This window comes from Strix aluco, chromosome 3, assembly GCF_031877795.1.
Source record: "Strix aluco isolate bStrAlu1 chromosome 3, bStrAlu1.hap1, whole genome shotgun sequence".
Lineage (NCBI taxonomy): Eukaryota > Metazoa > Chordata > Aves > Strigiformes > Strigidae > Strix > Strix aluco.
In genome coordinates this window covers 118,965,936-118,982,535 of record NC_133933.1, presented here as the reverse complement: position 1 = coordinate 118,982,535, position 16,600 = coordinate 118,965,936, and the positions used below count along the sequence as shown (strand labels likewise).

General features: G+C 35.2%; 1 protein-coding gene across 4 annotated transcripts in view; it reads left to right on the top strand.

The window, feature by feature from the left end:
- Positions 1 to 16,600, top strand: part of NBAS (NBAS subunit of NRZ tethering complex) — a 189,549-nt gene that overhangs the window by 135,097 nt on the left and 37,852 nt on the right. For all 4 annotated transcript variants that reach the window (XM_074820084.1, XM_074820083.1, XM_074820081.1 and 1 more), the window contains 2 exons: positions 7,898 to 7,987; positions 10,207 to 10,402. In XM_074820084.1, the coding sequence (XP_074676185.1) occupies positions 7,898 to 7,987; positions 10,207 to 10,402 (286 nt within the window). The remainder of the gene's footprint in view (positions 1 to 7,897; positions 7,988 to 10,206; positions 10,403 to 16,600) is intronic.

Below are 16,600 nucleotides of genomic sequence, written 5' to 3'. Positions count from 1 at the left end.
CTTTTCCGTGGCGTGACAAACCAAACAACCAACCTGTTCATGCAACCCCAGGAAACTGAGTCATCTCTTAATTTTAAAATTATGGAGAAATAGGCTAGAAGAACAGAAAATGCAAAATAAATATCTTCCACACAATTTATACTTACACATCCCTGAATAATTCTGAGATCTGGGCAAGACCTGGATGATACAAAGGAGCATGAAATACAGTTGATGCTGACCATCTTAATCTTGTCAACTGTCAGTTTAAAGTTTGCGTTAACTTTAATATGATGATCCTTTAGTTGAATATATTCTTTACAGTCTTGTTTTCAAATTACAGTTCTAGTACTTGTGAGAAACAGTCTAAAACTACTGTAGTCATATTGCATTTCTTCAGTACTAGTCATGTCTTGGGAGAGGGAGAAGAGTCCTGCATTGAAGTCCTGCCTGTTTGGTTAGCTGCAGCCTCTGTACTTCATGTCTTGAAGCCCAGAAGGGACATGGCTTTTCTTCACAAGTTTGAGGCTGAAACTGTTGTAGTTTGTCTGGCATTTGGGACAATGTAGTCATCTCTGGGAATATAGAACTGTTAAAAATATGTGCTTATGGACATGTTTACAGACATGGTGAGGATGTGGACACAGGTGAAGGAAAGCTAAGCACACTGAAAAGCCTTTCAGTGAAATAAGGTGCTTTTCCTTGAGTTTGTTTAATGCTCAGTTCTAGCTCAGCTTGCCATTCATAATACCCTCTGTTAAGATTTGGTAAGAGATTTGCCCACTTTTGTAGCCATAGTGATTATAAAGTTCCTTTGGCCTGTAATGTGAGACTTCAGCATGTCCTTTAAGGTTCAACCTTCTACCTGCCACAGTGTCGTGGTTGAACTCAGCCGGTAGCCAATCACCACATGGCCAGCCGCTTACTTCCCCGCAACCCGGTGAAATAGGGGAGGGACAAAAAAAAAAAAAGAAATTTATAGGTTGAATAAAAAACCCCCCTAGTAATAGTAGCAAAACATCAGTAACAGTAGTAAGTCCAAACGGGTAATATACAGCAGCTATTTGGCGGCCGGTATGCAGCCTGCCCCCAGCAATGATCCCAACCGCACCAGAAGTTCTGCAGAAAATGAAAGAGCATGCTCCCCTTATATATTGAGCCTGACATCACATTGATACGGAATACTCCAGTGACATTGACACGGAATACTCCAATGATCAATCCATGCCCAGCCCTCTAGCTGTGCTCCCTCTCAGCCCAAGGAAAGTTAACTCTATCCTGGCTGAAACCAGGACACACAGCAAAACTGAAGGTATTTATTAGGGTGGTGAAGTGGTAAAGGATGTGGCTTGAGGGCTCAAATGACAATCCATGAGGCAAGTATATGTTGAAAATGACTTGTAAGGGTTGTCAGAACAACTTAACCAAAGAGCACACTCAGTCCCCATTGCCGTTGGAGTAGAGCTGAGATTTGAGATTCTCAAGACAGCAAGCAGAAAATGAAATTTTGGGATTTTATATCTACATCCCTGTGGGTATTCGTGTTCACAGAATGAAGAGAGCCTGAGATGAGGGGTTTTTTTGCCACTGTTGTTGTCAGAATTATCAATGAGGTCTTGAGAATCTTTCTGTCCATGATGCTTTTTCTCCTTCAGAGCAGTATAAAAGTATTGCTTTTGGCTTTTTTTTCTGCAGTCCGGTGAAATTAAATCATCAGGGATTTTTTTTCATTTGAGGATGTTCTCTTGGATTTAATGTTGCTGAGTGCTACCTGTTGCTTTTTCCTGACTGGGTCTTTGATGTTGTGAATACTCCAAATGAAATAGCACTGTATTTGTAACCTAGTGGTTTCAGTAGAAATATTTTCTCTCCCCTTTTTTTTGGGGTGGGTGGAAGATAATTTTGTATCATCCGTGATGAATGAACAGATATTTCTCATTTAACTATTCATACAAAACTCTCTTCTGAAGTATTTCTGTTCCAAAGAAACACATGCAACAAGTACAAAAGAGTATTCTGTTGTTAGATAGCTGCTAGACACTGTTTATCACTTCTAAGACCAGTTTAGATAGATATAACTTTGAGAATTTATCTTGTTCTCCTGCATGCAGAAAAATTATGTGGGCAGGATGATCTGAATGTACATACCAGAAATAGAGAAACAAGTCTAGAATGGAAAATAATTTGTGGCTGTATACCTTTTCTTCAGCATGTATGTGTATATTACAGCAGATTGAAGTGCCACAGGTGAAAAGAAGGCAGCCTGTCAAAGTGTCTTCAGCCCTCTTTGGCAGAAAATTGATTTCTCTTGTCACTCAGTTTGAGTGCTCATAGCATCCTCAATGATGGTAGAGCTTTCTGCACAGCAACACAAGTAATATTGTCTGTCTTGTCTGGGTTTGTCCATTTGATGAACAATAATTTGGCTTTAGGTAATGACTGTCCTGCTGTTTCTGACTGGAATATAACAGCATGATGCATCTGGATATAAAGCTCACAAAGTCCGGTTATTTCATCTATAATGAGTTTCATTAACATGCAAAGTATGAGAAACCTATCAAAATTCTCGTTTCTACTCTGCTTCTTATCAACATTTTTCTGTTAACTGAATTATGTATTCTTCATATACATTGCAAGGCTGGAATGTCTGCAAGTTGATTTAAAGTTCTGGGGCAGAGACCATAACCAGTAACTCCTATACAGCACTTTCCAGTAAAAAAGGGAATGCCTGTCTCTGCAGTAGAGAGAACTCTAGTGGCAAAGATGGGAGAATTAGTTGGAAGCTTCAGATAAAATTAGAGAAAACTCCAGTGGCAAAGATGGGAGAATTAGTTGGAAGCTGTGATGTGACCTAATGTGATCAGTGGAGTTTTTTTTTTTTTTTTTTGTTAACATCTCTTCTTTGGGGGGAAAAGGAAGATCATTTCATGTCATTCATGACCCGTGGAAAGTTTGTGCACTACAGTGATAAAGAACATGAGGTAAAAATCTAGTATAAAATAAAATGGGAAATACTTGAAATAATATGCTCCCGATTGTGAAATTCAGTAAGAGGATATTATAAAGTAGCAGCAGTATGAATATAGGGAGCAATTAAAAGAAAGGTTGTTGTGTGGCATCTCTTCAGCCTGCTGGTATTGATGTTGTTGCTGTGCATAAAATTGGATACATCTCTATCCTATGCTCATGTTAGCTTTCAAGCTAGACCAGAACACAAATTAAAATATATTAACTGCATTTTGAGCAATACTCGCATTTCAGGGTAATGGGCAAAAACTACAATTAAAGTAGTATAGTCTTGCCTGTGTACCTGGAATGACAGACTACTAGTCAATAAATGCAGCATTTCAAGGAAAGACTCTTCAGGTTTATTTATTGTAGCTTTGATATGTTATACAGTGTGGTTAATTTATACAATAGTTTTGAAAGAGATCATGTCAGAAAATTGCTTCCTTGACAATTAACCTTCAAAGTAGCAGTTGTAAGGTTATAACACTGACCTTGGATTTTCTGTAGCTACGGTGACAGGTAATTTAATTAAGGTACTGTAACCATAAGTGAAACAGGCCTGTATGGATGTGAAAATGGTAGTGTCATTGATTTGCCTGAAAGTTCAGCATCAGTTCACCACTTCTATGACTGAAAATATGCATCCTTTCTTTCAGTTTCATTAACTACAACCCCCCTTCAAACACAGTAAAACATCTTTTTTTATTAGTGTATTTACTGACTATCGCAGAAGAACCTTCTAGAAAGTATTGTCTTTATGAAAGATTAATTAAGTTATTTTTTGGCTTCTTTTTTCAACAGCATACAATATCAGAGGCTTTAAAAACTCTGACAGCTTTTCAGAAACAGACTTCTTGTTAAATGTAACATACAGTTATTTCCCTAATATTAAGTACCTATATTGTAATTTCAAGAGCAGTATTGTTCACTTCTGTTAACTACTTTTATCTCCCTTGACTCTTGTTCTGGCACGCAAAATTCAGAGTAGAAACTCTTGCACTGGTATGTATAAAATCTCTCCAGCAGAGCATATCTGCGTACTTTATATAACATATGTATTGGACACTTCCTTGTTTGCCTATGGAAGCAGCTACAATAAATAAAAACCAGTTGCCTCTCTTGAACTTCTGAAAAACACCCAAAAGATGTTGGTGATACTAATAGTCTGATTAGACTTATCTAAGATTCAATTTAATCCATTACCGAGGATCACTCACATGATATGCTGGAGACTTCCCATGATGCATAACTGTAGGGATGTTTGTGGTTGGTTAGTCAGGGAAGACAGTTTGTCTGTTGAAGACATTATGGCCTTCATTTGCAGGTCATAAATTTCTTAGGTGTCCAGGTGGATGTAGCATTTAATGAAATTTTGGAAGTATTCACCACACAATGAGCAGGAAAGGTTTGGTGAAATTTTGAGTTCTTGTTTAATGGCCAGTGTTTGATGAAGAAGCTAACACCAGCTTTGTGAGACTGAGTAGCTAACCTAGAAGGAAACCCCAGATTTTTTACTATCTCATCTCACTTGAGCAGGGGTCATACATAGCAATTTTGTAATTTGGATATCATAATTTCATGGTATTTCTGATGGAAAAGATGGTTTGGCATTATGACTTTTTTCCCCAGCTTTGAATGATCACACCACCAATATATTATTTTCTTATTTTCCTGATACATAGAGGAAACACAAAGAGGAAAATAAGACTGGAGAAGTAAGACGATATCAGGTATTTTGAATGAATACTGTAATTAGGTTAAAAGATTTAGATGAAGTTAATTTATTCTCCTTTCAAGCATTCTTTGTACTTTATTGTGTTTGAGGAACTTGATTAAATATGCATCACTTTTCCTGAAGCTGAACTGAAATCAAAATAAGCCTTTATCAGTGTAATTACGCCAGGCTCATACCTAGGAGTTTTGAGGTGAACACTGAATCCTGTTCTGTTGTTTAAAACATGCGTAAAGTAGCATATAATCTGTGTGGAAGACTAATCCTTCATTAATTGTATTTGTTTCTGTTCGCTGCTTATTTTTAATCATTAATTATTAAGAAAAGAACAAGGCAACAATCTGTGAAAACTTGACACAATTATTTGTCTCATGAGCTGTAATCTCTTTTTAGTTTCTCTAACCATTAGGCAGTAAAGGCAATATTAAGCTTAAAAGAATGCTAGCTTCCACTCTTTCTAGATTTCTTTTTAAAATACTTTCTTATTCTAGGTAACAGTAACTCACTGTTACCGATTCACCTTTTTTCTCCTTTGCTTCCGTGTAGCAGAATAGTACCTGTCTGTACGTGACAAACTTGAAGCTTTCTGTAAATGTTCATACATCTATTGTACTTAAGAACTGGCTTCACAGATGCACTGTCTAAAATAGTGGTTTTCTGTTTTCAGAAATGTCCGTTAACTTTTTGTATATGTTTCTTTTGACCCGAATTTTTTTGAGGTGCTCAGAGGCTGGTTGCAATAGGAGCTAACGGCTTTCATTTCTAATTAGAGAGATGAAGGGTTTTTGAAGAGCAAGTGGTAGGACTGTTCAGAACCAATCTCTAAAATTGAGGGTACCCAATATAGAGTTTGCTGGTCAGTCTTCTTTGATATGGAAATTGCTTATGTACACTAAAGATAATTTAGGGTAAGTAGAGCTGTAAGATCTTCATTTCTATATTCCATGTCCTATTCTTTTCTATTTCAATCATCATTCTCTTCTTAATATGCAAGCTTTATAAGTAGTCTAGTTTTCTTTGGATATGCCATGTTGATGCCCTTTGTTGATGTCTTTTTATTACAAACTTAATTCAAAAAACATAAAAAACATAATAATACAGGAAAATTTAAATCTAGCTTGTAAACAGAACATTAATGGAGTGGCTTGTATCTGTCTTTTCTCTGGGAACATATCTTAAATATTCTTAGCTTTTTTAATTTTAAAACAAATTTGAAACCATCTCCTAATACATGTAGCTGCTTGCATAAAATGATTACTTTAATACTGCTGTTCTTTTTACCATTGCCACACTTCTGCAACACTGGTGTAATCTAATTTTTATTTTTTTCCATAACAGAGTATTCAGTTCAATTGTGTCTCCTTTTCTGTGAGAAATACATTTATTTTATTTTTTTTTTTACTGAAATTTTTGGTGTGTTTTTTTGTGAAAATATATTTTATCTTTTGGACACAAGTTGTGTCTCTTCGGGAGTCTAAAATCCTGGATGTTTCTGTACTATAAATTATAATTTGATTGTTTCCAAGTATTCTGAAGATGTTTAGGAAAATACCTAGTTTTAAAATTCACTCTTTTAAAACTTATTTAGGTGCTATATGATAGTATTGGTATTAAGAATGGGATTTCTATCATAGTCATATGTAAAAGTATTTTTTGAGAAAAAGGCTGGCATTAGGAGCTTTCCTCTCCTACTTCGAATTTGAGTGCAGTAGAGCAATATAAAAGGAATATACTAAGGTTTCATCATGCAACAAATTACCTTGCATCTGTTCTGAATGGAGTCACATGTTGGTTTTAAATCTGGTTTTCACTGAAGTGCTGGACACCTATTAAGATAAAAATAAAAATACAGAAGTTGAACGTTCTGAGTGCAGGAAGACATTAGTGTTTATAAAAATTCAGGTCTCAATGCCATATAATATAATAATTTTTTTAGGCAATATATTTTATCTTACTGAAGTAAAAATGACAATTATAAACACTCATAACTCTTGACAAAAAATGTGTAATATTGCAGTTATTTTTGCACATTATTATCAGCTATACAGTGTATTTTGGCTTTAGAACAGTCAGGGTAGTCTGGACATGTATTCATTCTTATTAAGAGATCATATGGGAAGAGGCTGACATTTTTAGTAGCAGAAGAGCTTTGATATGCTGATGAACTGCAGAGAAAATACATTTATCTCCGGGTTTTTGAGTCATCTTTAGTAAGCTAACTTTGGAACTATTTGCCTTTCTTTCTTTAATGCAGGATTGACAAACTCTGCTAGGCAAAGCTGTTGTTTTTGTAGTTCATCCAGGCATCATTGCCTCTGCAGTGGTTTCCATGAAGAGACACTGTGTGCTTTATTGGAGTACCAGTGCAAAATCCCTCCCTCTTTCAGCACCAAATCACATCTTAGGTTTGTTTTGCTGAAAATCTTAGCAGAAAATGTCATTTTCATTGCATTATGAGTGAAGCTTAGAGTGCTTTTTTTTTTTTCCCCAAAATTTTACTACCTTTTGACCTTCAGAAGAGCACTGTATTGTAACTGGAATGTCTGATGGGCATTGTGATTCACATTTTTCTATTCCTACGCATGCATAGTGGATGTTGTTTCATGGGTGACTTGACCCTCCACTTTCTCACATGCTGTTCTTGAGCACGTATTCCCTACTTCTTAATCTTCTTGGTTCTGGTAATCTTGAACCTGTTTGATCCAACGGAAAATGAAGCCCAGAGGTGGGAGCGGGCAAAGAAATCTGCTGAATCAGCAGATAGGATTCTTTTGATTCAGGTTACACTCAAGTTGTTTTAAACCAGTAGTGATACTGCAAGATGATATGTGAAAAGAAAAGATGGTGACATTTATGTGTAATCTTTAATCTGCTTAGTCAATATTGATGAGATCTTTAAAATAATGAGATTACATGTTTATATTTTGCTGACCTGTGTTAAAAGTGTTAAATTATAACTATTCTTTTTCTTTCAAGTTTCACTTAAATATTTTAGTATTTCTTTCCCACTTTTTTTGTTGCTCCTTGTGTTACTCTGACATAAAAATAAAGGTACTAGTTAAGCAGGGAAAGTAGAAAATTGCTATAATTATTAAACAATTCATGTAAATCTTACAGGTAGAATTAGATGTGATGTTAAGACCATTTTAATGGTAATTTTATGTCTTCCCTTAACAGTGGAAATGGTGACTCATCTACATTAGTGAAAGATCCACTTGGAATCCTAGAAGGCATTGTTTCTGCAGTGCATGAAGGTGTTGAAAAAGGGTAAGAACTTCCTGTATGTATTCTTTGGTTAAGACTTTGAAAGATACCTTCAATGCTTTCATAAGAAGTATGATACTGAATATGGATGATTTTTCTTCATGGCTATATATAATGGGTTTGCACTTAATTTTCTAAGACTCTTCTGGAACAGGCTATCATGTATCATGTTCAAAATCTGAGCCCTGACAGAAGCTTTTACTTGATCACTTGGAATAAAGTAAGTCACTGAACCTAAAATTTAGATAACTCTGTATTACGGTGATTTGAGAAAAATGGTTTTAGTGCTGTGACTACTGCAGATTGTATCTATCAGGAGTACTTCACTGCTTTTGTTTCAGTTTAGTAGATAAATTACAAACAGTAATGACTCACTTTAAGATATCTGAATTTAGATATCTAAGTTTGCCAATATTTGTAGGGTATAATGCAGAAACAATTTCGTAAATGCTGTATGATGCTTCATCACTTTTTTTTTCCCCCCTCTTTTGGGTCACGTAATGGTCTGTATGTTTCGCTGACATTTTCCATTGCATTTCTAGTAAAGATAAAGAAGGAAGGAAAAAAAAAAGTTTTCTTTGCAGGCATACAAACTAAGAACTCATGTATGGTAATAATAATAAAACCCCATACTCTCTGGTAGCCACACAAAACCAATTACACTATTGTGTGGAAGCTTCTCCACTGATGTTAAATTAGTTAAATATTGGATACTGAAGCAGACTGACTTCATGTCAATCTACAGTAAATCTCATTTGCAGTATTCTAAGGTAGAATGGGAGAGTTGGCACTATTTTATTCTGAGATGCACTTTCTGGACAGTTTTATTTGTATACTTCATCAACATTTAACTGCTGAAACAATAAGCTGGAGTGAAAGTCATTGTGATTACAAGAGATTGTTTACATTCATTTAAATATTTCTTCTTCTTTATTGCCTTAAACCTCAGCTATTTGATTTACAAAATATAACTTTTTCCTTCAGGAAAACGTGTGTAAACATCAAGTGTGAGCTCTACAAAACTCTTGAAATATTCCAGCAGGTCCTCTTAATTCCCAAACTTTTAATTTACAGTTTGAATGCCACCTGTTTAGCAGAGGCATGTTTAATTTAGCTGAAGTTCTGAGCTAACAGCATCATTCAGACAATATAAAGCCTAACTAAAATTGAAATCCTTGTAATATGAAAACCTAAGCTGTCAATGTTTATTATTTCAGAGCTGCAAGACAGGTTAAATTGGTGTTTTGTGTCTGATATTACTTTCCCATCTGTCTTGTTAAGACAAATAAGGGAACATTAGTTATAAATCACACTCCACCTGGAACCACTTTCTTGATAATTTTTTTTTTTTTAAATTACCTTTAGTTCAAAATACTACTGAAAGATAGCAGAATAGCATTTACTGATTTGTTACATGCTAGTTTATAGCCTCTAAGGGACATAACAGATTATTCTGTCTGCAACTGCTTGTGGTTGGTGGGTTCATGGTAATCTGTGTGCTGTAAGTGCTTTCACACAGTTAGAATGTATTCAATATAATAAAGTTTTTGAATGAAATTATGTAATTCAGAGTTTTGCTAAATAACCAAGTCAGAAAAACCCAAAAACTTAGGTTTTTTTAACATCTCTTTTTTCTTTCTAGGGATTATGGGTATTTTACAATAATTATCAAACTAGAATATATAATAATCAAGCTGGCTAGAAATGGTACAGAAAAAAAGAGAAATGGCTAGAGCTACAATCAGGAGAAACTAATTTGTGTATGTGGAATGTAAAGAAGGGATTTGTAAGGAAAGAGAATATAGGGCAATATGAATAAGCATCAGCTATAAAGATGGCATACTTAAAATCCAAGCAGTCAAGCTGGTTTTCCATAAAGTCAGATAGTGTGAAAATATCAGTCAGGACCAGACACCATAACAAGGCTTGGATTTTCAGGTGCTGGAATCCAGCACCGTTACTATACAATTGTCAGTCAAGTTGTATGTGGATTTCTATGGTATTACATGCTTCTTTGAAGTTCAGAAAAGTTCTTACACCACTTAGCTTTAGGCACCTGATTTACAAGGGCTAGTTTCTCTGCAGTCTCACAGAGGTGAGCTCTTCCATTTCCAGTGTTATGTATTTGTTATGTATTGAATGTACTTGTTAACAGCTTTGAAAATACATGTAGTACTTTCATTAGGATTACCAAAGACTGACACACTATTGTTTAATTACAGGGAGAAAGTAGTTTCTTCAGATGACCTTCTGGAGTGGTTGAGACCTTTCTGTGGTGACAACTCTTTAGCAGTGAAGCCTCGCATCAGAGTATTGCAAATTCTGGAGCAAGCCTTCCATCTCAGTGATGAGGATAGTAAGCTACTTGTGTACTTCAGGACAGAAGCTGTTCTCAGAGCTTGCTGGCCTGAAACAAAGGTATTGCTGGCTATAAATGATAGCATAAGACTGTTTTTATGCAAGGATTATATGATGAAATGCTGTTGTGATGCATCCTGCTGGTATGGGAGCTAATCCTACCTTCCTTTTGAATCAAGCTTCTAATACATTATGATTCTTTGAAAAACAAAGCTATGTAAAATTAATTGTCTCTTCAGCTTTTGCTTGCGATCAGGAGTACGTAATACGGAACTAAATTAAACACTAATGATTTTTCTCCATGTCAAGCATTAACTTTGGAGGTTTTTGTATATTCTTTCTTTTCTGACTGTTTTTTCTGTCAATTTTAACTTCCCTCTTTATCTTCTACTTGGTGTGACATTATAGTCAGAATTAGAATGAGAATTACTGGCCGCTGTCTCTTTTTTTCTGGGGTCTTTAAGTATTATTCCATGAATGTGCAGTAGGAACATTAAAGACATTCTCAAATGGAAAGACTTGATTGATAGGGAATGCATTCGGTCATAGTCTGCTATTGTCTCTTAAGAGGCAGCACCTCAAAACTGAAAGAGTAGTTGCTTAAAAACAGTTCATACCTTTAACTGCCCAAGTGATAGTTTTAAGTCTTTTTCAGTGTAAAGTCAGGAAAAAAATAAGGTGAAATCACTGGTGAAAGAAGTTACTCTTAGCTATTTATTTGTTTCCAACTAAGAGAGACAGAGCATTTCTAGTTCAAGTTTTCAAGTCTAAAACAGATTAACTTTCTTTCCGAACTGAAGGGTGACAAAATGCCTAACTTTCATTTAAGTATATGTAGAAGTTGGTCTAAGACTAGGAATGAAAATGCTCGCATTTGTCAAGTAGAATATTAAAAATTCCATATATGCAAAAAGGCTCCTGTTGGTTATTCATTAATATTTTAACTGCTTTATTTCATGACTCATTTTGATGAAGTGCTTAATATCAGCGTACATATTCTTAGAGGTTCTACATTTCTAAGTACAATGAAAATATACTAAAGCTTAAGAGGAAGAAGTAGTCTGGTCTTTGAAGCTTTTGCTGTTTTGAAGTCACGTGTATCACTTGCTGCGTGAGAATTGTTCAGAAGCAGAGTTACTTTTTGTCCATTTTCTATATGCCTTAAAGACCTTATGGAACTAAAACATAATATTTCTAATAGTTCCTCAAAAAATCTATGCACAAAAACATTTTATATTCATATAAAACAAAACCAATATCTTAGTAGTTTTGACTCACTGAGCTAAGGTCATCCAAGGGAATAATCCTAATAAAAATCTTAAAAGAAAATGCTTATCTCTTGCTTGCTTTAGAAATTGCTTTTTCTCTTGCGTTCACAGTAATACCAGCACTTAACTCCTCACCTGTTCTTCAGGTGTCTGTCTATGATTGGATTCTTCATCTTCAGTTCAATTTTTTGTCAATATTTGTGTTGCCTGTGACTCACTTTTCAATTCAAAAACATTTCAAGTCTAAAAGATTCAACTAGAGTATGTTTTAAGAAAAAAAATACAGGTAGATAATAGTTTTCAGCTATGTCTGTAGAAGACAGAAAAAGAACCTGTATTTGACAGAAACCTTGTGAGACTCATTACACTTGTTAGAGAAATATATAAGAAGAGCTCTCTTCTGTTGTCTTCCATAAACTGGTAAGTCCAAATGCATATAACTTTAAAACATGAAACTCTTATCTATTTGCTTTGGTCTTGTGATGTTTTAGGAATTAACTGAAAGCACTGCATATGCTGGTAGCTCATACGTAGCTCACTGCTGGCCAGGACCTGCAGGCCTCTTCAGCAGAGCTGCTGCCCAGCCTGGCTGTCCCCACCTGTGCTGTCTCCGGCACCACATGGCTCTTACACATCGTGCAGTTCTCATTGGCCCAATTGTCCAGCCTGTTTAGGTCTCCATAAAATCAGTTAATAATTTCTGTTTCCTAAAGTGGGGGATTTTTAGAATACTTCTAGTTTCAAGCAGGAAAGCATACCTGGTTTTTGTGAGGGAAGAAGTTTGCACTGACTATAAGCAGCAGTCCATTTGATCATAACCAAGTTGCTGATCACTTCAGTGCTCTACTCTTTTGCTGATGAGTAATCAAGTAGTGCAAGAAGTCAAGTAGTAAAAAGTTCAAGTACTGTGCTAGATAAGCTCAAACCTTTAAGAGCTAATTGTAGAAAAATGTGTATACAATACTGTAGAGTAAAATTCTCTGTATATTGTATTTATTCTTTAGCTAAGTTCAGAAATAGTTTTCATGCTTAGCAGTAGTGAAAGCTGTGCTTACATGTACATATGTAAAAATCATTGTTTTTTCACCCTGATACCTGCTACAGAGTGCAGTTATGAGTCCTGTTGTAACGTATTTAAAAATTATTTTAATTTTCGTGTCAGTTCAAGCTAAAAGTGATAGATGAGAACCCTTCATTTTCATTGAATATTTTGTGCTAGCAAACTAATGTGTGATTTAGACAGAAGAGTCATATTTGTTTGTCCGTTAGGTACCAGTCATTGAAATTCAGAGTTCTTCACAAATGTCCGAGAAAACAAATGAGTGATCCACTATTTGGACTATTTTTTTTCTCTTCTAGTCAGCTGATGTCAAATGCGAGTCCACAAGTTCGTATTAGAAAAAACAAGTGATGACCTTATTTGATGATTAAGTTTGCTTATTTTGTGAATTAACAAACAATGAAAATAGCATAATAAAATAGCATATTGAAAACTGTGTACATTTCACAATCCTTCATGGTATGTTACTGAAACAAGAACACTGCGGAATTCAGTAGTTACATGACTGAGTTCTGACAAAGCATTAATTAAGCAAGTTTAATGCTTCAGGCACGAAGACCTTCAAAACCAACCTCGTTCTACAGAAGGGGATGTTGAAGTGCAATTTAAAAGTTTGATCAGGTTGCTGGGTAATCCTGGGTGAAGCATGGTCGAAAAAGTAGACATGAGGAATTAAATCCTTCAAATGTTTTCAGACTGCCGTGTCAGTCTGTCTGCCCTGTCTGTGTAGGTATCAATTTCTCTAGCATCACTACATCTTTATTAATTTGGTCATCCTTTCTCATTCAGCAAAGTAGTAAAAAAAAAAATCATATTTAAAAAAAAAAAAGGGAGTGGTGGATTGAATGCTATTTTTAGAGTGTGGAGGAATGTGTCTAAAGGTTGTTTGTTTGCATTTTTTTTAACTTTTAAATTTCAAAAATGTATTCATTATCTTCCCCATTGTTTTATCCTTATTTGCTTGACATTTCTTACATGCTTTTAGGGGACCCCTCTTTTCCTTTACCATGCCTTGGTACAAAGAGCGACAGCGGATATTTTAAAGGATGGATGTGGATTTATATTGAGTAAAGATAAGTTTAATGATATTGCAGTGTTCAATTACCAGAAAATGTGTGAAAGCCACCCTCAGTGTGTCTACTAATCCTCTTAGTCAGACTTTGCATACATCAAGGAGGGACTTAATATTTAATTATGCTCTAGGTGCTGTAAGTAGTGGTCCCACAAATCAATGTACTGCTGGGAAACAGGCCAGCTCTTACAAAATTAAAAATGTACTTTATGGAAGCAGCTACCTATCAGACAGTCAGAAACACAGCAATTTCCAGTTCTCTAATGATTAGTTAACAAAATTAAAAATTCAGGGGTCCTCATTTTTCAAAGGCTTAAGAGTCTTTAATTCACATTCCAGGAGCATCTCACACTACTGGAGGGAGGAGGCATGCGTTGTTTTAATCCCCTTGATGAATTTTATCTAAGCTCTTCAGGTTCTGTAATTTTCTAGTTAACTGGTGCATGAAAAATATGGGTCAAAATACTGACTTTTTTATATATAAAAAAATGCGGGGGAAGAGGGGGGAGAAAAACATGGTTTAGAATGTTCATATCAAATTTCAGCTTTATCCCTCTAAGATGGGATATCCATTTGTTTTCATTTAATATGTAAAAACATAGTCTGTAATGACTCACAGCACTGTCTAACTTAGGTAAGGTATTAACTAACGTGTGTGTACGTAGTCATTCAGTTCTGTGACCAGTTACAAGGTAAGTTACAGTAGTAAGAGTTAGGGTTTTGCCCCAGGAAGTTACAATGGCACTAACAAAGATTCTGTAGGTAAACCAAGGGTTAGTTTAAGATAAAAAGTTAATAATTGTGCAGCTTCTATAAGACACACCTTGTCTTAAAAGGATTCTTTAATTATTATGCAAATGCAAAATGTAATTACTATTTGCATGTCACTTAAATGCAAATAGCTTTGTAATTTAGAGAAGGTAATCTCATTTAGCCTTTCCCCTCATATTGTTATGTTTTTTTCATGATCTTGGGATATACAGAGCTGCTGAGGGCTAAGCATTTTTGAAAATTGGAAGGGATATCTAATGTGAATTTAGGATTGTAACTTTAGGCACCTTTCGTATTTTATCTCGTTTTTTTTTCCCTAAAGTTTAGCTTTGAAAAATTGCCAGATTAATTTGTATTTGTGTTGTGTACATCCCACACACATTTGTACTTTCTTCATATAGGCAGTGTGTATGCCGTATGCAAGTTTTATGTGTCTCAGCAACCTTAGTAATGTCTACATTAATATAATGGCTTTCTGAGAATTTAGGTATGGCTGTCAAGCCTCCATTGCTCTTTTGTTCCTCTCCCCCAGTATATGAAAACTCTATATCTGTTTATATGTTTCTTCATATGTCTTCATAAAGAAATAAGTCAAATATCCAGTGATTTTCAACTTTTTCCAGTTGCCTCTACTTGTGTCAGAGAGATTTAAACATAAGGGGTTGGAAAGCACAGTGAGATTTAAGAATTTCCAGGTAATTTTGCTGAAGTCTTTTTATCGGGTGACAATGACCTGTATTTAGCTTGATCAAGTGAAGGGGCTGTATCTGTTTAATCCTCAGCCATCTTTTATTTGTGAAAAATGCTTAATTAGAAGAAAGATTTATAGTCCTATCAACTTTGAGTAAATTTGTTATGATGTTGTTTATAAATTTTAGAGACACTGTTTCTCTACTGGTAATGCATAAAAATTAAGTTTAAGAAATTTAATTTAAGTTTTAATTAATATTTTAAACCAGTAATTTCCGTTCCTTGAAGATGCAATTTATCCATATGAGAACATGTGAAATGTATTTTTTCTGGGAACATTAATTGTAGCGTGTGTGATTAATTAAATAAGATGCAAACAAAATATTTTCCGTTAACTACACAAGTAAAATGGATAATCAGAGTAGAGAGAAAAGCAGTATAGCATGAGTGAACACGATGGTTTCAAATCGAGCCCTGAGTACTGTGGTATTCTGTGGGTAGCAGCAGTTGCTCAGAGGAAGATAAGAGTGGCCTGGAGTGGATTCATGTGGGATAATTCACTTTGTGTAATAGGTCTTTTGTAATGAAGGTATGAGTGGAGAATCGTTTAAACATGACGTATTCAGCTTTTATCTCAGTTTCAGAAAAATTAAGAGCTCATTAATGATGTATTCAGGGTTGTATTATATGTTGCAAAGAAATTGGTGGATCAACTGTGATTCAACCTTGGGTGTCTCTTGCTAAATTCTTGACATTGATATGCTCCACAGCATTGAGTGCAAAACATGCTGAAACTTTGTAGAAGGATTTTCTTTTTTTGTTGCCTCTTTATGTGATTTGGTATGTGTTGTTCTATGTTTTATAGGGTAGCAAAATCCAGAAAATCAAGTCCCTGCTCTGTTTTATGTACGTCACTTTTTTCCTTACTCTGTTCTTTACTCAATATAAGTAAACAATTCCAGTCATGTTACCTCATCCACAGTGTTCTATAAGTCTGTAACTATTCTCCCCTCTCTATCAGAGCCCACTGTGATATGCAGAATACCTTCTGAAAGGGGATAATGGGAGGAGTGAATGTGACGTCCTTGGGGAAATTAACAGTCCATGCTTATGCATCCCAACACCTTGATTGTTCTCTTGACTTCAGCTGTACGTTAACCAGAAGTCTGTGAATTTCATTGTGAGGCTCAAGTTCCTGTTTTGTCTTGGTGCAGCTAATTTAGCCTATTCTAAAATGTGATGGCTTTACCATTGTTGTTTTATTTGCCACCATATGGTCGTTTGCTTACCCTAGATTTTTTTTTTTTAAGTCAATTGGAGGTTTCTTTCTGCAATGTCCTTGACAAACATAAGCTAGCTCACTTGTGTGCGGTATTATTTGTTCAATGCTTGCAGTC